This window comes from Falco cherrug, chromosome W, assembly GCF_023634085.1.
Source record: "Falco cherrug isolate bFalChe1 chromosome W, bFalChe1.pri, whole genome shotgun sequence".
Lineage (NCBI taxonomy): Eukaryota > Metazoa > Chordata > Aves > Falconiformes > Falconidae > Falco > Falco cherrug.
The window spans coordinates 6,511,577-6,530,117 of NC_073719.1; the positions used below are offsets into that span (position 1 = coordinate 6,511,577).

Sequence of the window (18,541 nt, forward strand, 5' to 3'; positions counted from 1 at the left end):
GTTCAGTGCTTCAAATAAACTAAACTTCTGGTGCAATGCTAGAGTTATTTGACATCTTCCATTACTATACTATATGGGAATCATGAATTAAAACGAAAAACTTTATTGACATACTGATGCAGACATTCTAGTGCATTTACTGGAATCTGAAGCAAATATTTGTTTACGTGTCAAGACAACATAAAAAATTCCAAACTAGTTTTATAAAACAGAGGAGGCAAAAAACTTAATTCCATGGAGAAACTAAAAAAATAATTTAATAAAGTAGCAAATAGAGAAAGGTTTATTTTATGAGTGAATTTCCTCATCACCACCAGTGCAAACGCAGTTTCAAAATGTTTGAATAGGATGGTTTAAAATAACAAAGCAATCCAATTTAGCCAAGCTCACATTCCTTCCCATGATGTAAAAAACCATACATACATTTTATTGTAGAATACAGTAAGAAACAAAAAGATAACTTGAGCACTTAGCCAAAAGCAATTGCTAACATCAAGCCAAAATTAGCAATAACTGAGCAGACCATCAATTTTTCGGTATTAAGTTACCATAAATACTAGATAACTGTACAAAAAAACCCAAACCCAAATCCAAAAACCAGAAGCCTTTTCTTTGTTAAAAGGTGTCCAAATAAATATCTACCAACTGCAGTGAAATTTGCATTAGAAGCTACTTGCTCTGGAAAGATTTTTTTTCCCTCCAAGTATTTGTAACACAATGCACTGTCAAAATTCTATTCAGATACATTACTTTTTGATAACATTTAGCTGATACCGCCTACAAGGTGGACAGTCATGTACACAGTATGACAGTGGATTTTTGCAGCAACTAAGAAATAACCAGAAACTGTTTCTAAGTTCTAGATTATAGTTCATAGTTCATGTGTTATTTCTTACAAACATATGGTCCCCTCTAAGAGTAAGGTGTTGGAGCTGGTATCGTGGCATGTCTGTATCAGCAGTTTCCTTGATGCTCATTTTGTCTAAATTGAGGTAGTCCAGGGATTTAGAGTGAGCCCTTTTACCTTTTAAAAGGCAAAGAGGCAGGGGACCATGAAGTGCCTTGTAAGGTTCATATGGTAAAGCCTTAGTACATTTATCACCTGAGCTGGGCATCCGTCTCCTCCTCCTCCCCCCATTTACTGTTGGGATCTCATGGCTGATGGTACCTATGTCTAGTTTTGTACAAACGGGAGGAACATGCAAGTCCTGAATCAAGCTGCTTAGAGTGTAAGTTAGGCCTGGATTCCCCTTTATTATCTTCATTTCCGGTATACTTTTGGGCTAATTTTAGCAGCTTCTCTCCAGTCGTAAAGCCAACCAGGTAGTTAGGATCCATACAAAGGATCTGATAGCCTGAAACTGTCCGTTGCATTGGTGAGCATGGGGTACTGGAACATTGTGGTTTTGCTGCTTCTGTTTTGCCTGCAGAACTGACCTCTGCAAGAGGTACAGGGAGGGTAGATATGGTAGTTCTGGACTCTCCGTTTATGTCCATTTTAAGCAATATGCTATTCTCCTAAAAATAAAACAGAGATTGATGACAAATAGAGCCTTTAGCCAATAATGGAACTGAGAAAGGATCTCAGAAATCAGATTTATCACCCAGAAATCATAACCAGTACTCCTCTATTTGTTTTTGTCTTACACTCTACAGAGTGTCTCATAAGCAAAACTATCACTGACATCTGCCTTTTAAAATTTTGGTCCCATTTTTAATAAAAAATACTATAAATATAATCTTGATATTCTTAAATATGTTAAAAACATATCCTTGAGTAGTACTGTACAAAAACCTGAAGTATCATTCAACTCTATTTTTTAATTCTTTAAGTCTATTTGATCCCTTATAACCCTTTCCTTTGAGGCCATCTACATCCATTAGCACATCCACAGTAATTTCTCCTGTACTCAGCTCCATATTTTTTCCATTCACAATAGTATTAGTAAACATATTTTTTTTAAAAAAAAAAGGTATCTAACAGTTACTACCTCAGGCATAACCATGGACTATATGTGTATATGTGATCTACTGGGTACTGCAGTTTCCCTGTGGTGGGTTGACCTTGCCTGGCCACCAGGTGCCCACCAAGCTGTTCTATCACTCCCCCTCCTCAGCAAGGGTGAAGGAGAAAAATAAAATGAAAAAGCTCATGGGTCAAGATAAGGACAGGGAGATCACTCAGCAATTACCATCACGGGCAAAACAGATTTGACTTAGGTAAATTAATTTAATTTTTGACAATCAAATCAGAGTAGGATAAGAAATAAGAACAAATCTAATAACTCCTTCCCCTCACACACACCCCCCTTCTTCTCAGGCTTGACTTCACTCCCAAATTATCTACTTCCTCCCCCCCCCAAGCAGTGCAGGGGAATGTGGAATGGAGGTTGAAGTCAGTTCATAATGCATTGCCTCTGCTGCTCCTTCCTCCTCATACTCTTCCCTTGCTCCGGCATGTGGTCCCACCCACAAGATACAATCCTTCGTGATATTTCAAGACACAAATGATTTAGTAACATTTCACAAATGAGACTGCCTTTACAACATGTTTTATCATTTTGCAAACTTTTAAAGCTGCTAGTTGCTCCCATCCTGAGACTTGAGAGCTCACAGACAGAGAAGTAAAGATGCAACAAGCAAGGGGAGGAAAGTAACACCTCCTTTTTAGAAATTTATTCAATCATTTGAAATTAGATGCTCACAGAATCACAGAATGGTGAGGGTTGGAATGGACCTCTGGAGATCATCTAGTCCAACCCCCCCTGCAGGTTCACCTAGAGCAGGCTGCACAGAATTGTTTCCAAGCAGGTTTTGAATGCCTCCAGAGAAGGAGACACCACAACCTCTCTGGGCAGCCTGTTCCAGTGTGCTCTGTCACCCTCAAAGTAAAGAAGTCCTTCCTCATATTCAGAAGGAACTTCCCGTGTTGCATTTTGTGCCCATTGCCCCTTGCCCTGTCACTGGGCACCACTGAAAAGAGCCTGGCCCCATCCTCTTGACATTTACCCTTAAGATATTTGTAGACATTGATAAGATTCCCTCTCAGTCTTCCCTTCTCCAGGCTAAACAAGGCCCAGCTCTCTCAGCCTTTCCTCATAGGGGAGATATTCCAGTCCCATAATCATCTTCATAGCCCTCCCCTGGACCCTCTCCAGTAGTTCCCTGTCTCTTTTAAACTGGGGAGCCCAGAACTGGACACAGTACTCCAGGTGAGGCCCCACCAGGGCAGAGTAGAGAGGGGGAGGATCACCTCCCTCGACTTGCTGGCCATGTTCCTCCTAATGCACCCCAGGATCCCATTGGCCTTCCTGGACGCAAGGGCACACTGCTGGCTCGTGGTCAACTTGCTGTCCACCAGGACTCCCAGATCCTTTTCTGCAGAGCTGCATCCAAGCAGGTCAGCCCCAGCCTGTGCTGGTGCGTGGGGTCATTCCTCCCTAGGTGCTAGGATCTTATGCTTGCCTTTTTTGAACTTCATTAGGTTCCACTCTGCCCAACTCTCCAGCCTGTCCAGATCTTGCTGAATGGTAGCGCAGCTATCTGGTGAATCAGACACACCTCCCAGTTCTGTATCATCAGCAAACTTGCTGAGGGCACACTCTGTCCCTTTGTCCAGGTGATTGATGAATAAGTTGAATGGGACTGAACCCAGTACTGACCCCTGGGGAACACTGCTAGCTACAGGCCTCCAACTAGAGTCTGTGCTGCTGACCACAACCCTCTGAGGTCTGCCATTCAGCCAGATCTCAGTCCTCCTCACTGTCCACTCATCTAACCCACGCTTCCTGAGCTTACCTATGAGGATGTTGTAGGAGACAGTGTCAAAAGCCTTGCTGAGGTCAAGGTTGACAATATTCACCACTCTTCCCTCGTCTACCCAGCCAGTCACTCCATCATAGAAGGCTATCAGGTTGTTCAGCCATGATTTCCCCCTTGGTGAATCCATGTTGACTCCTCCCGATAACCTTCTTTTCCTCCACATGCTTCGAGATGACCTCCAGGATGAGCTGTTCCATTACCTTTCCAGGGATGGAGGTGAGGCTGACCGGCCTGTAGTTTCCTGGGTCCTCCTTCTTGCCCTTTTTGAAGGCTGGAATGACATTGGCTTTCCTCCAGTCCTCAGGCACCTCTCCTGTCCTCCATGACCTTTCAAAGATGATGGAGAGTGGCTTAGCACAATAACATCTGCCAGTTCACTCAGCACTCGGGGGTACATCCCATTGGGGCCCATGGATTTGTGGGTGTCAGGTTTGCCTAAATGATCTCTAACATGATCCTCCTTGACCAAGGGAGAGTCTTCCTTTCTCCAGACTTCCTCTCTTGCCTCCAGGGTCTGGGATTCCTGAGGGCTGGCCTTGGCAGTGAAGACTGAAGCAAAGAAGGCATTCAGTAACTTCACTTTCTCTGTGTCCTTTGTCACCAGGGCACCCACGTCATTCAGCAGCAGGCCCGCATTTTCCCTAGTCATCCTTTTCCTATTGATGTACTTGATGAAGCCCTTCTTTTTGTCCTTGACCTCTCTCACCAGATTTAATTCCAAATGGATCTTAGCCTTCCTCATTGCAACCCTGCATGTTCTGACAGTGTTCCTATATTCCTCCCAAGTGGCCTGTCCCTTTTTCCACATTCCATAAACTTCCTTCTTCTGTTTGAGTTTTGCCAGAAGCTACTTGCTCATCCATGCAGGCCTCCTGCCCGCTTTGCTTGTTTTCTTACTCATAGGGATGCACCTGTCTTGAGCTTGGAGGAAGTGATGCTTGAATATTGACCAGCTCTCTTGGATGCCCCTACCTTCCAGAGCCCTAACCCATGGGATTCCTCCAAGTAGGAGCCTGAAGAGGCCAAAGTTAGCTCTCCTGAAGTCCAGGGTTTCAATCCTACTTATTGCCCTGCTTCCTCCATACAGGATCCTGAACTCTGCCATCTCGTGGTCACTGCAGTCAAGGCTGCCCCCAACCTTCATTTCCCCAACCAATCCTTCATTGTTAGTACAAGTAGAAGTTCCAATCCTTCTTTGTTAGTACAAGTAGAAGTTATACTAGTTTTGGCAGGAATAAAGTTAATTTTCTTCATAGTAGCTTGTACGGTGCTATGGTTTGGATTCATAACATGTTAATGTCTGAGTTATTGCTGAACACTGCTTATACATTGTCAAGGCCTTTTCTGCTTCTTACACTCTCCCACCAGCAAGTCTGGTGGGGGTGAGCAAGAAATGGGGAGGGGATACAGCTGGGACAGCTGACCCCAACTGACCAAAGAGATTTTCCATACCATATGATGTCATGCTTAGCAATAAAAGATAGGTGAAGAAGGAGGAAGGGTGGAGGGGCATTTGGAAGTTAAGGCATTTGTTTCCAAGTAACCATTAAGCAGGATGAAGCCCTGCTTTCCTGGAGATGGCTAAATATCTGCCTGCTGATGGGAAGTAGTGAATGAATTCCCTATTTTGCTTTGCTTGCACACACAGCTTTTGCTTTACCTATTAAACTGTCTTTATCTCAACCTATGAGTTTTCTCACTTTTACCCTTCCAGACCTCTTCCCCATTCCACTGTGGGGAGAGTGAGCGAGCAGCTGCGTGGGGCTTAGCTGCTGATCCGGGTTAAACCACAAGAGTATACCCTCAGCGAGTTTGCTGATTACACAAAACTGTGAGGAGTAGCTGGTATGCCAGAGGGTTGTGCTGCCATCCAGAGGGACCTGGACAGGCTGGAGAAATGAGCTGACAGGAACCTCATACAGTTCAACAAGGAGAAGTGCAAAGTCCTGTCCCTGGGGAAGAACAACCCCATGCACCAATATATGCTGGGGGCTACTCAGCTGGAAAGGAGATTAGCAGAAAAGGACCTGGGGTCCTTGTGGACAGCAAGTTGAACATGAGCCAGCAATGTGCCCTTGCAGCAAAGGTGGCTAATGGTACCCTGGGCTGCATTAGACAAAGCACTGCCAGCAGGTTGAGGGAAGTGATACTTCCCCTCAGCACTGGTGAGGCCATACCTGGAGTCCTGTGGCCAGTTCTGGGCACCCCAGTACAAGAGACACGGACATACTGGAGAGAGTCCAATGAAGGCCTATGAAGATGATTAAGGGACTGGAGCATCTCTCCTATGAGGAAAGGCTGAGAGAGCTGGGACTGTTTAGCCTGGAGAAGGCTCAGGGGGCATCTCATCAATGTATATAAATACCTGAAGGGAGGGTGTAAAGAAGATGGAGCCAGGCTCTTTTCAGTGGTGCCCAGTGACAGGGCGAGGGGCAATGGGCACAAACTAAAACACAGGAAGTTCTGTTTGAACATAAGGAAATACTTTTTCACTGTAAGGGTGACAGAGCACTGGAGCAGGTTGCCAAGAGAGGTTGTGAAGTCTCCATCCCTGGAGATATTCAAAAGTCATCAGAACATGCTCCTGGACAATGGGCTCTAGGTGGCCCTGCTTGAGCATGGGGAATTGACCAGATGACCTCCAGAGGCCCTTTCTCCTGGTTGGTACAAAGGAATTAAAACAAGCCAGATAATCTGCTGCAAACTCTTCCCTCCTTTCTGAAGTAAGGTGTTGCCCTTAGGCTGGAAAGGCTGGACATGCATGTGATGTGCAGTGGTGAGCAGTACAAAATACTGCTGTTGGTGATCCTAGCTGAATGATAACAAGCCTGCATGTCACTGCGTGCAATTGCAGACACTGCCAGGTGCATGCAGTTTTAGAACATCAAAAGCACTGAACTATAAAGTTTTTAAAAAAGGTGTTTTAGAAATATAGATATAAATGCTTCAGCAAATGGGAACCAGGACATTCCATGCTGTATGTGTGAAGGTGTTGTGGTTTAACCCCAGCTGGTAACCAAGCACCATGCAGCCGCTTGATCACTCCCCCCCACACCCGGAGGAGGGGGGAGGAGAATCAGAAAGAAATTTAAAACTCGAGGGTTGAGATAAGAACAATTTAATAATTTAAACAGAATAAAAATGGTAAGAAGAACAATAATAATAGCAACAGTTATAATGAAAAGGTGGGGAAAAGGATAAAATACAAAGGAAAAGGGAGAAAGGAAAACAAGTGATGCACAGTACAACTGCTCACCACCTGCTGACTGATGACCAGCCAGTCCCTGAGCAACAATCCCCAGGCCCCAGCTAACCATCCAAGTTTATATACCAAGCATGATGTCCCATGGTATGGAATACCTCTTTGGCTGGTTCAGGTCAGCTGACCTGGCTGTGTCCCTTCCCAGTCTCTTGTGCCCCTCCAAGCCCTCTGGCTGGCAGGGCCCAAGAAACTGAAAAATCCTTGATTTAGTATAAACGTTACCTAGCAACAACTAAAAACATCAGTGCAGTTATCAACATTGTTCTCACATCAGAGCCAAAACACAGCACTGTACCAGCTACTAAGAAGAAAGTTAACTCCATCCCAGCTGAAACCAGGACAGAAGGACACAGGAAAAGAGAAAGAGAAAAACAAATTTTAAAAAATCAGCAATGAATTGTGGTGGATTAACCTTGGCCACCTGCCAGACACCCACCCATCTGCTCTCTCCCCCTTCTCAACAGAACAAACTAAAACACGTTTCCCCCACCCTGTTTTCCCAGGTTCAACTTCACTGCTTCATTCCCAATTCTTCTACCTCCTCTCCCCACTCTGAGTGGTGCAAGGGGTATGGGGAATGGTTGTGGGAGGAGGGTCACAATCAGTACATAACAGTTCCCTCTGCTTCTCCTTCTTCCTCACACTTTTACCTTGATCTAATGTGGATCCTCTCCACAGGCTGCAGTCCTTCAGGAAAAGCGTGCTCCAGCATGGGGTCCTCCACAGGCTGCTGTGTGGATGTCTGCTCTGGCATGGTCCTTTTCCATGGGCTGCATGAAAATACCTGCTCTGCTGTGGTCTTCATGAATTGCAGGGCAATCTCTGCTCTTGTTCTTGGAGTACCTCCTCCCCCTTCTTTTTCTTTGGCCTTGGTGTTGGCACTGTTCACAAGAACAACAAAAAATTCCCCCCACCAAAAATGATAATTTAAGGAAGGGTTTTATATTGTTACTGAGCTATGTTAGACTGGATTATAGATGACTGAATTGTAAAATCACTCAAAGATAAAACAGGCCCCAAACACCTGCATATCATTTCTGATCAACCTGGCTCAAGAATTCCTTATGCAAATTTTTCCCAATTCATCCCCAGTGCTAGCTTCAATATGGTATTTCGGTGCCACTGCATTACAGGATCAGTGTTCACACAGAACATTCAGTTCCTTTAAAAAAGGGCAGAGAGGAGGGGATGGTTATTTACTAATTTCATCCCAATAGTAAAATCCACCAGGCAACCATCCCCTTTACTCCTCTCAACACATATAGCTGACAGGGTAACATTATTCAAACCCTTTAGTCTTTCCACAGTAGTAATACATAGTCTGGAGCATTACTAACATTGCAAGAGTACTCAGCACAACATATACATACTATTCTTTATATTCCCTCTGATGCTAGAAGAAGGTCTTTTAGTTATCTATAATACATACAGGGAAAGTCTTCCAACTCCCAAGGGTGCACATAATCATTTCATGGACAACTTTTAAGTGCCCAACTTTGTTTAAAATCCCCAAAGCATACTTCATTGTGCACCACTCTCACACATTGCTTGGCATATCCTTGCTAATACTTACTATAAGATTAATGTGAATGTAAATATTAGTTGTCAAAAATATGAAAACACGTTCTTAGTTCTTAAATTTCTGCTTTTGGATGGAAGTCAGCTGACAATTTTACTTACAGAAATCCCTGAATAAAAACTTCTGATACTGACAGTTTTCTTTTTTTATTGGCCTGCCTGCAATTTTTTTATGCCTTCATTTTTAGTTATCAATTTCTGATGCTCAGTTACTGAGAACTTTTGAACTCCAGTAAAACAAATGGATGACTATAATGGATTAATGTCTCCACAAATCAAATTTAGATATAAACATCTACACTAGAATCTTGGCCTATGTTTCTTTACCATGGGTCATTACAAGAAAAATCCTCACTGCACATACTAGAGGGTAGAGACATGAAAAGTCCTTCCCTCAAGTACATGGGAGAATGTGAACTAACATTCCTTTTAAAGGACTGCATGTACATGTGATCTGATGACTGGTAAAATGCTGATAGCAACGTCATCTTAGTTGTACTTCTCAAGGCCTGCTAAGCCCTTGTCTTCACCTTGTAAAATAAAATGGAGAGTATGAACCTTTTATTAGGCCATAATTTTGTAGTTTTTAAAAAAAGTAACTGAGATGATAACTCGTGCCTTTATATGACATTGCAAAGAGAAAACAAACATGAATACAGAGAGAAAGGAAAAACCTGAGAAACCTAAGATTTTGAGCTGGTGCTCACAATTCACTGGCACAACACTGCAACACCACAGCTATTGCTTTGATCTACCTCCCTAGTTATTCCTCTTCCCGTTATAGAACCACTGAAATGTCATTGCTATTCAGATGCGATTAAAATATAACCTAATAGCTGTAAATAGAAAAGTTGGTTCAAGTATTAAAAATAACTAAAGTGTTTGGAAACTCACAGCAACAGTCCTTTCCAAGGGGAATAGACCTTCAGGAATGAACTGCTCCAGCCTTTTTCCTTCACAGGGTCACAGGTCCTGCCAGAAAACCTGCTCCTGCATCGGCTCCTCTCCATGGGCTGCAGCTGCCTTCAAGGCACATCCACCTGCTCCAGCATGGAGTCTTTCACTGGATGCAAGGGAATCTCTGCTGTGGCACCTCTCCTCCTCCTTCACTTGACCTTGGTGTCTACAGGGTGGTTTCTTGCACATTTCCTCACTCCTCTCTCACAGCTGCTGTGCAGCATTATTTACCCATTTTTACATATGTTATCACAGAGGCACCACCAGCTCTGCTGATTGGCTCAGCTTTGGCCAATGGCAGGTCTGTCTTGGAGCCATCTGGAATTGGCTGTGTTCGACATGGGGGCAGCTTCTGCTGTCTTCTCACAGAAGCCACCCCTGCAGTCCCCCTCACTAACAAAACTTTGTCATGTAAATCCAATACAATTCTTCCCCAAGATCACTAGGTTTCTTGCCCTTCTCTGAGCAATACTCATGTGAGGATGTGCTAGCTGGTCACACCTGTTTAGCCTAAAGAAGAGAAGCCCCTGGGGGGGATCTTATAGAATCATAGAATGGTTTTTGGTACACTGCTGACTCATTGAACCTGCTGTCAACCAGCACCCCCAGATTCCTTTCTGCAGGGCTGCTCTCCAGCATTCTCTGAGCCCTGGAGGAGGCAAATTCTTCCACTTTTGCATTTACTACAATGTGTCTTCCCACCAGTTGCTGACTAAGAATTGTTGGGCTTCTGTACAAATCCTTTAATCTGTAGTGTGATTTCATATGTGAAATCTGGATTCTTTCCACTTTTCTGTTGCTGTGGTCAGTTCATCTGAAGCTAGGAGGAGCACATGCTATAAAGCATGGTGCATGTTAGTAAGTGGCAGAGACAATAAGTAGTATAGAATAGACAATGTGTAGCCTATTATGCTTAAAAGGGAATTATTATGCTCAAGGGTACAGTTATGGTGAAACATCTCTTTGAGGAAAACTAGGGTGGAGGGAAAGCACTGTATAACCTGACCGAACCTGTAGTGGAAGCTACCTGGTTTTCATTTTGCTGGTTCAGCACAATGTTAGAACATAAGGCTTTAATCAATTTTGACACTTCAGTGCATTTATATTAGATTGCAGATGCTCAATTTCTTCATAAGCGGATCTTCTCACCATTAAGTAAATGATGGGAAAATATTTTATGCTAAAGTTTAAGAAAAAAAATAATCAGTTCATGCACGGGTAGCAATTGCTGGCCTTCTAAAAACATTACTGGTATATATGTAGCCAGAATATCAGATACAGAACACTAAACACTTTAAAACATTTATGCTGCTGTTTCCACAGTTTCCCTGTCTTCTTTTGCTTTTAAGTTATTATAGAAATATTTTTTAGTATTTGGAAAATCAAATGGTTTGGTGGGGGTAATACAGTGAAAACTGTATTGTGAATTGTATAGTGTCAAAATTGTGTTTTAAATGCAATGGAAATAAAGACCTTATGAATAGGATGAAAATTAAGTGCATAAGTAGTCCCAAGAGCCTTCTTGAACTGGTTGTTCATAACATTTAAGGAAGTACAGTATTGGTTATTGAAACACTGCTAGATAAAGCAGTGCTAATTTGGAACAGATTTTGAGAAGGGCATATCAAATAAGTAGCCACATTTTGGGAAGTGCTTGTCCATTTCTCTTAAAATCTATACTTTAAGGGTTTCATAGAAACAGAATGGTTTGTGCTGGAAGGGACCTTTAAAGATCATCAAGTCCAGCTCCCCTGCCATGGACAGAGACATCATTCACTAGATCAGGTTGCTTCAAGTCTGGTCCAACCTGACCTAGAACACTTCCAGGGATGGGGCATCCACAATTTCTCTGGGCAACTTGTCACAGTGTCTCACCACCCTCAGCTAAAAGATTTCTTCCTTATGTCAAATTTAAATCTACCCTCTTTCAGTTTAAAACCGTTGCTCCTTGTCCTGTCCCTACAGGCCCTGGTAAAAAGTGTCTCTCTATGTCTTTCTTAGAAGCCCCCTTTAAATACTGAAAGGCCACAATAAGGTCTCCCCAGAACCTTCTCTTCTCCAGGCTGAACAATGCCAACTCTCTCAGCCTTTCTTCATAAGAGAGGTGTTCCATCCCTCTGATCAATTTCGTAGCATTCCTCTGGACCCACTTTAACAGGTCCATGTCTTTCTTGTGCTGGGGACACCAGAACTGGATGCAGTACTCTAGGTAGGGTCTCAAGAGAGTAGAGGGGGAAGACCTGCTGGCCACACATCTTTTTATGCAGACTAGGATATGGTTGGCTTTCAGGGCTGCAAGCGCACAATGTCGGCACATATCTAATTTTTCATCCACCAATATCTCCAAGTCCTTCTCTGCAGGGCTTCTCTCAATCCATTTGTCCCCCAGTCTGTGTTAATACTGGTGATTGCCCTGACCCAGATGCAGGACCTTGCACTTGGCCTTGTTGAACTTCATGAGGTTCACATGTGCCAACTCCTCAAGCCTGTCAAGGTCCCTCTGGATGGCATCCCTTCCCTCAAGCATATCAATTACACCACTCAGCTTGGTGTCATCTGCAAACTTGCTGAGGGTGCACTCAATCCCACTATGTCATTAATAAAGATATTGAACAACACTGGTCCTAATATAGACCCCTGAGGGACACTGCTTGTTACTGATCTCCATCTGAACATTGACTGTAAGTCTTTGAATGCAGACGTTCAGTTAATTCTTTATCCATCAAATAGTCCATATGTCCAATTCTTACCTCCAGTTTAGAGGTAAGAATATTGTGGGGGACTATGTCAAAGGCCTTACAGAAGTTAAAGTAGAGAACATCCATAGCTCTTCCCTTGTCCACTGATACAGTCACTCCATTGTAGAAGGCCACTAGATTAGTCAGGCACAATTTACACTTGGTGAAGCCACGTTGGCTTTCTCTAGTCACCTCCATGTCATCCATATGTCTTTGCATAGCTTCCAGGAGCATTTGTTCCATGATCTTACCAGGCACAGGGGTGAGGCTGACAGGTTAGTAGTTCCCAGGGTCCTCCTTTTTACCCTTTTTAAAATTCTGAAGAGAGTCTTTATTATAAATTGATTTTGATGCTGCATCCAAACAACTCACTTATTTCTCATTTCTGTATAAAGGCTGCATGCAGATGCCAGTTCTGACTGGATGGGACCACAGAGTTGGAAAAAATCTAGCATGCCATAAGCATATGAGTTCTAAGTAGTGCAAGAATTAGGACAGTTCAAAATTTCTAACCATAGCTGGTTCTGATGTCATTACCTTAGCTGCAAAGTTCTGGTGACATTGCTGAGTCACTGGCTTACTAAAGTGTGGATAAAATTCTTCTGTCCTCTTTTCAACTCTGCCATTTAAACACATTTGGGGTTGCAGTGTTGTCATGGTTTAACCCTGGCTGGTAATTAAGTACCACACAGCTGCTCAGTCACTCCCCCCTCACTCAGAAGGATGGGGAGGAGAATTGGAAAGGAATGTAAAACTTGAGGGTTGAGATCAGAACAATTTAATAATTGAAATAGAATAAAAATGAAAGAACAGTAATAACAATGATGACAATAACAGTTATAATGAAAAGGGGAAGGGAAAGAATAACATCCAGAGGGAAAGGAAGAAAGAAACACATGGTGCACAACGCAACTGCTCACCACCCACTGACCAATGCTCAGCCAGTCCCCAAGCAATGACCTGCCCGCCCTGGCCAACCCCCCAGGTATATATACCAGGCATGATGTCCCATGGTATGGAATAGCTCTTTGGCTAGTTCGGGTCAGCTGACCTGACTGTGTCCTCTCCCAATTCCTTGTGCCTCTCCAGCCTTTTTGCTAGCAAGGCCTGAGGAACTGAAAAGTCTCACATCAAAGCCAAAACACAGCACCACACTAGCTCCTAAGAAGATAATTAACTCCATCCCAGCTGAAACCAGGACAAGTGTCCTCGAGAGGAATCTTACCGTGTTTCACATAGAGTAAATATCCTAGAGTAGCAAGGATAGTTGTAATCTTGGGGGCAGGGAATAAAAAAAGATGACTCGAAGAAACCCTGAAACATGGAATAAAATGTAGGTGTTCTTATTACAGGAATGATTATGTGTTTCCTCTGGGTTTATAAAATGAAGATATTATCTTAAGAATTTGAGGGTGAGGGCAGGGAAAAGAGGCTAATAACCAATTATATTTTTGCTTTGGGAATATGCATGTGTATCTATTCTATATAAGTAGTGTTAGAAACTAATAAAGTTGAGCAAGATGCATAACTCATATTGAGTAATTTCCTGACTCCGGCAAACCCTTCTCCCAACAAAGAACTAGGCAGCCAGATTGTTCATTGCCTGGAATTTGTGTCTCATTTTCATATTCAGTTCCTAATTCCATCTATTTCAGTAATATTTCATGGAAATGAGAAATGTTTGGACCACAGTCACTGTGGGAGGTTGGAGATAAAAGGAACTTCTTTTTCTCCATTTATGGGAGACAGAAGATTGAAGTAGATGGAATGAGGGGGATATAAGCAAAGGGAAAAGCTTGCTGTTGTGTTGATACTTGCAGCAACCTTTACTTTTGCTGAAAAGGAGTTATAGTTTAAAAAAATGGTAATAGACTGATGTGCTTGACATCAGACTCTGAAAAAATGGATTTCTGCTTCAGATATGGGTATTAACGTGCTTTTTCCCCACTACATCATTTGGTTTTATAAACACATATAAATAGCTTGTGTGTTGAAATATATATACAGACATTGCATGGGTAAAAATTCTAGGCAGACTCTGCCAGGATAGCCAGGAAAAAAAAAAATTGTGATGATACCAGAAGTAGTATTGTAGGTAGGCATTGGATATAGTATCAGAGGGAATTTGGAAGGGGTTGTATATGAAACACAGACAGTTACTATAATATTATTATATATATTTTGGAAAAGGTATCAGTTAGAACATATACCCAAGCCTGTCTTATCTGGCTGAAGATATGGGACTTTTTAGTATTTCTTGGTGAAGGCTTGACGTGCGGAAAGCAGACTCCACAATCTGTAAGATTGTAAAGTAGGTATGTTTATTCAGCGCTGGGCAGCACGGGGGGTAATCCCGCCAAAAACCGTGCGCGCCTGACATGAAAACTTGCTCTATTTTATAAGGCAACTCATTACATATTCATAATATGTTGCAATACGCCTATACATATGCATTACCTATCCCCGCTTCATATTAAAATTAGTTCTGTGAGTCATTTCCATATTTTTCTCTCGACTGAGTCTGCGCAGTGTCTCCTGGTGGTGGTCATCAGGGGTCCTGAGGATGAAGGCAGGCGAGTCTTCCTCGTGACCGCTAGTTGCCCCCACATCTGGCGCAGGCTCAGTAACGTCCTGGTCTTTGTCCAAACCGCAGAACCGGCTTTGGCTTGTTCTTGCAAGGTTGTAATTGTTCTTTGGACTTATATGGTCATAAAGCTCTCTACTCCCGTATACCTTATCACAGCACCCAAGCAAACCACGTAAGATTTGGCAAACAGCTAAGCAGACTATCATAATCATTAAACTTTACCCTATCTCTTAACCCCCCTCTCTCTCAGTTCCCCCCTTTTCAAAGAAATTAGTAAATTCTTTTACTCAGACTCAAAGTATTGATTAGATTCTAATTTTTGTCGCAGTTGATTTCTCTTCCATTCGCTATAGGAATTTCCAGTTCCCTTAAGACACCAAAATCCACAACGGATAGCTATACTAATAATTAAAAATAGAAAGACAATTACAATGATCATTACAAACAATTGTTTTAACCATGTTAGATTGGGCAACCAGAATGTCAATTTCTCCCATAATTCAGAAAAGCCCCAAGAAGTGTTATCTTGTGTCACTTTATGTGGAATATTTACTTGTTTCCTAATTTCTTGAAGGTCCTCGGTGATTCGCCCGCTGTGATCTGCATACATGCAACAATCTACATTGATCACAGTGCATACCCCCCCTTGGGAGGCTAATAGCAAATCTAAAGCCATACGATTCTGTGACACTATTTTCGATAAGTCAGTAACTTCCTCCTGGAGTGCCAGGAGGGCATCAACTGTCCTATTTTCCACTGTTTCTATTACAGCCGAGACGTTTATTATTGCCTTTTCCAACTCACTAACCCCTAAAAACGGAATGAACCATCGCGCAAAATTGTGGAAACTCGTTGGTCTGTCTATGAGGGGGTTATTTACAATATTCCGTTTTTTTCTTATGGGGGGTCGTGTTAACCCGTCAATGATAGTAATATTGGGGACCAAACCTCCCAGAGTGCATGCTCCCCGCCAGCCTATGGGCAAGACTTTATGAGCCATTGTGCCACACAGCCAATACCACCCTGTCCCTTGTGGGGTCGGGAGACCGGTATAGTTCAATTTCAAAAATCCCAAATCTCTACCTGTCATATTTAATGTATGACTTCTGTTACAATTTGGGTGCTCTCCCATAAACAGCCCTTTTCCCGAACTTACCAGGCAGTTATCCCCCAATGTGCTGGTCTCTTCAACAGTTATTTTTAATTCTCGTCCCCACTTAACCTGAGGGTCTGTGCTCCAGACTGTATTTCCCCAAAAGGAGCAGTCTTGGCGGTTCATCAGGGAAACTGGCAGTGGGATGCCTATTAACGGTATCTCATAACCAGAGTGTCTTGTCATTTGGGTATAGATCCAACAATCTGTTTTATTTAAAATTTTGGTGATGTTTTGAATCGCCTGTACATACCAGTTCTCTCGCCAGGCCGCTGTGTCTATCTGCGATGAGCGAGGGGAAGCACGCGGCCGACTCATATTGAGTGATAAAGCAAGCTTTGATTTATTACGGCACGATTATGTCTTATATACAGTTCCAGTTAATTATGCCTACTAGTCATCTGCTGATTGGCTATGCTCTAAAGGGTTACATTTTCATACGTCCTCCTACTTGCGGTTTCTGCGGATAGCTAGCTACATTTTTTTTTTTTTCCTCTCTTGTCTACGCGAATTCCTCAAAGTTATTTACAACATTAGGCACAAGGTCAGTGCTTTTCTCAGCTTCCTTATCAGCATGCCTCAGCATAGCTGCAAGGCCTGCTTCAGCTAACTTGCGCTAACTTTGTTTCACAAAGATCTTTAAGGGAGTCATGGCCATGATCACACAGCCATTCTGCAACATTTCCCCCTTTTTCTCTTTGCGCAAGAAAACCTTGTGCAGCTACACGCTCGAGTAATTTCTGAATACAAGAGAGAGCACAGCTTAAACATACGAGTGCAATGATAACAATTATTACTATAAGCAACACACTTTACAACAGCCCTTTCAAACTACCAGAAGACCGCCCTAATAATAGAGCACCATAGCTTTGCCCATTTATTATCAGAGGTCCTCGGACACGAGTTGCGATGTTTTGGGGTCGGTTGTCAATTAATGTTGTATCTACTGCTGTTGCCAGGTCCAGGCCGAGGCTCCTTTGGGTGGCGGGTTGTAACACGGTGTCTGCCAATAAGAGTTGGTCATGTCTCCTGGAGGGGGTGTCGTGAAGGTGACAGGTGTCACGATTGGGGTTGACGCGCTGCGGCTCCTCGCGCTCGGTTTCCCGTTTCCCATCTGCCGACAGACATTGGTGCTGTGGGTCCCTCGCTGACACTTTTGGCACCACACTTGACGTTGTCGACATTGGTCACGGGTATGTCCTGGCTTCCCGCATCAATAGCAGGGGAAGTCTTGGCGCGTGGTGGTTGCTGGCTTTGGGGGCGCGGTAGCCCCAGGGGGGCGCAGAGGCGCAAGCGCTGCAAAAGCCTGACTTTGGGCTTGCACTAAATCTCTCCCTACTGCTTGGATTGCTTCCACTAGCAAGGCTTGCTGACCTACTGGCACCCAACTCATTCGCTCTAGCATTGTTTCTACAGAAGAATCTAAGGGCAGGGTTACTAAAATGCCTTTGGTGTAACTGTTACTATTCTCCAGAATACACTGGCACAATAACGGCCCTTTCATAAAGTTAGGTATATCTGGTGGGCTCACTGTGGAGGCCCGACTCATTCACCGTACTACGTAACTGACTTAATATTTTCCAATCAAAGCCTCCCAGGTTCCCTGTCTTTGGTTAGCGGCATTCATCTGATACGTTACAGGGAAAGCTTGTGGGGGGTTGACTTGCTCAGCAATATCAAATATTCCCTGAGCAGCTGCTTCTTGTGCTATTTTTTGCCAATTAATGCACGTAGAACGCACCAGTTTGTTTACTGTATTTTTTGTTCCCTTTTTTTTTTTGAATTTTGTATTGACTGCCCACTGCTATTTTCTTCCTCAGCAGCACTTTCGTCCAATGTGTCCCCGCCCTCTGGCCCCCCCGAGGCTACTGCGCCGGAGGGGGGGGCGGAGGAAACGAAGGGTCTATAGGTGGTACAGAGAGCACTGTTTGTGATAAAGGGGGTATTGGGATGTGATTTTCACATGGCATAATTTTTTCTGCATTAGGATCTGCGCTTGCAAGTCGGCTTGTTACTGCTACAGCAAGGCGCTTTTCTGCTTGATATCTTTTTATACAATTAGTTACTTCATGCCATGATTTCATCAATTTTTTTGCTGCCTTACCATCATCTATTACTAAATCCCATAAACAATCCCCATAATTACGCCATTCTTCTACTTCAAACATATGCTCAGGATCTGCAAAATATCCTTTTGCTTTACCTAATGCAATTAACCCGGCCAGATCTTTTAAAGGGCCTACTCCCCGCTTTTCTAAAAAGCATTGTAAAAGTGCTAGCGCTACCTCTTTTTCCATTGTGCACTCGTTAAAGTCCTCTTTGTTGCAGCCTTTTCCCTTGGGTAGCAGCTCATGGACGGAGAACCCCTTCTTGAATTATCCTGGGCTCAAGCACGGATCGGGTACGATGCCAGCATCAGCCGATCTTCTGCTCTCTGGTCGCTG

At 43.3% G+C, this 18,541-nt stretch overlaps 2 protein-coding genes across 2 annotated transcripts; both read right to left on the reverse strand.

Moving 5' to 3' along the window:
* Positions 1–848: 848 nt before the first annotated feature.
* Positions 849–3,985, reverse strand: LOC129734626 (macrophage immunometabolism regulator-like). Its single transcript, XM_055698261.1, is given in 3 exon segments — positions 849–1,155; positions 1,157–1,518; positions 3,863–3,985. Coding segments are annotated over 3 exon segments (762 nt in total). The 3' UTR covers positions 849–878.
* A 10,743-nt stretch (positions 3,986–14,728) lies between these two features.
* Positions 14,729–18,517, reverse strand: LOC129734466 (syncytin-B-like). The gene has a single exon (XM_055698017.1). It carries the CDS (start codon positions 16,413–16,415, stop codon positions 15,228–15,230), a length of 1,188 nt encoding a protein of 395 aa, XP_055553992.1. The 5' UTR covers positions 16,416–18,517; the 3' UTR covers positions 14,729–15,227.
* Between the last annotated feature and the right edge of the window lie 24 nt (positions 18,518–18,541).

Excerpts from the sequence above, each read along its gene's own strand:
- LOC129734466 (XM_055698017.1), bottom strand. The coding sequence starts at position 16,415 with ATGAGTCGGCCGCGTGCTTCCCCTCGCTCATCGCAGATAGACACAGCG.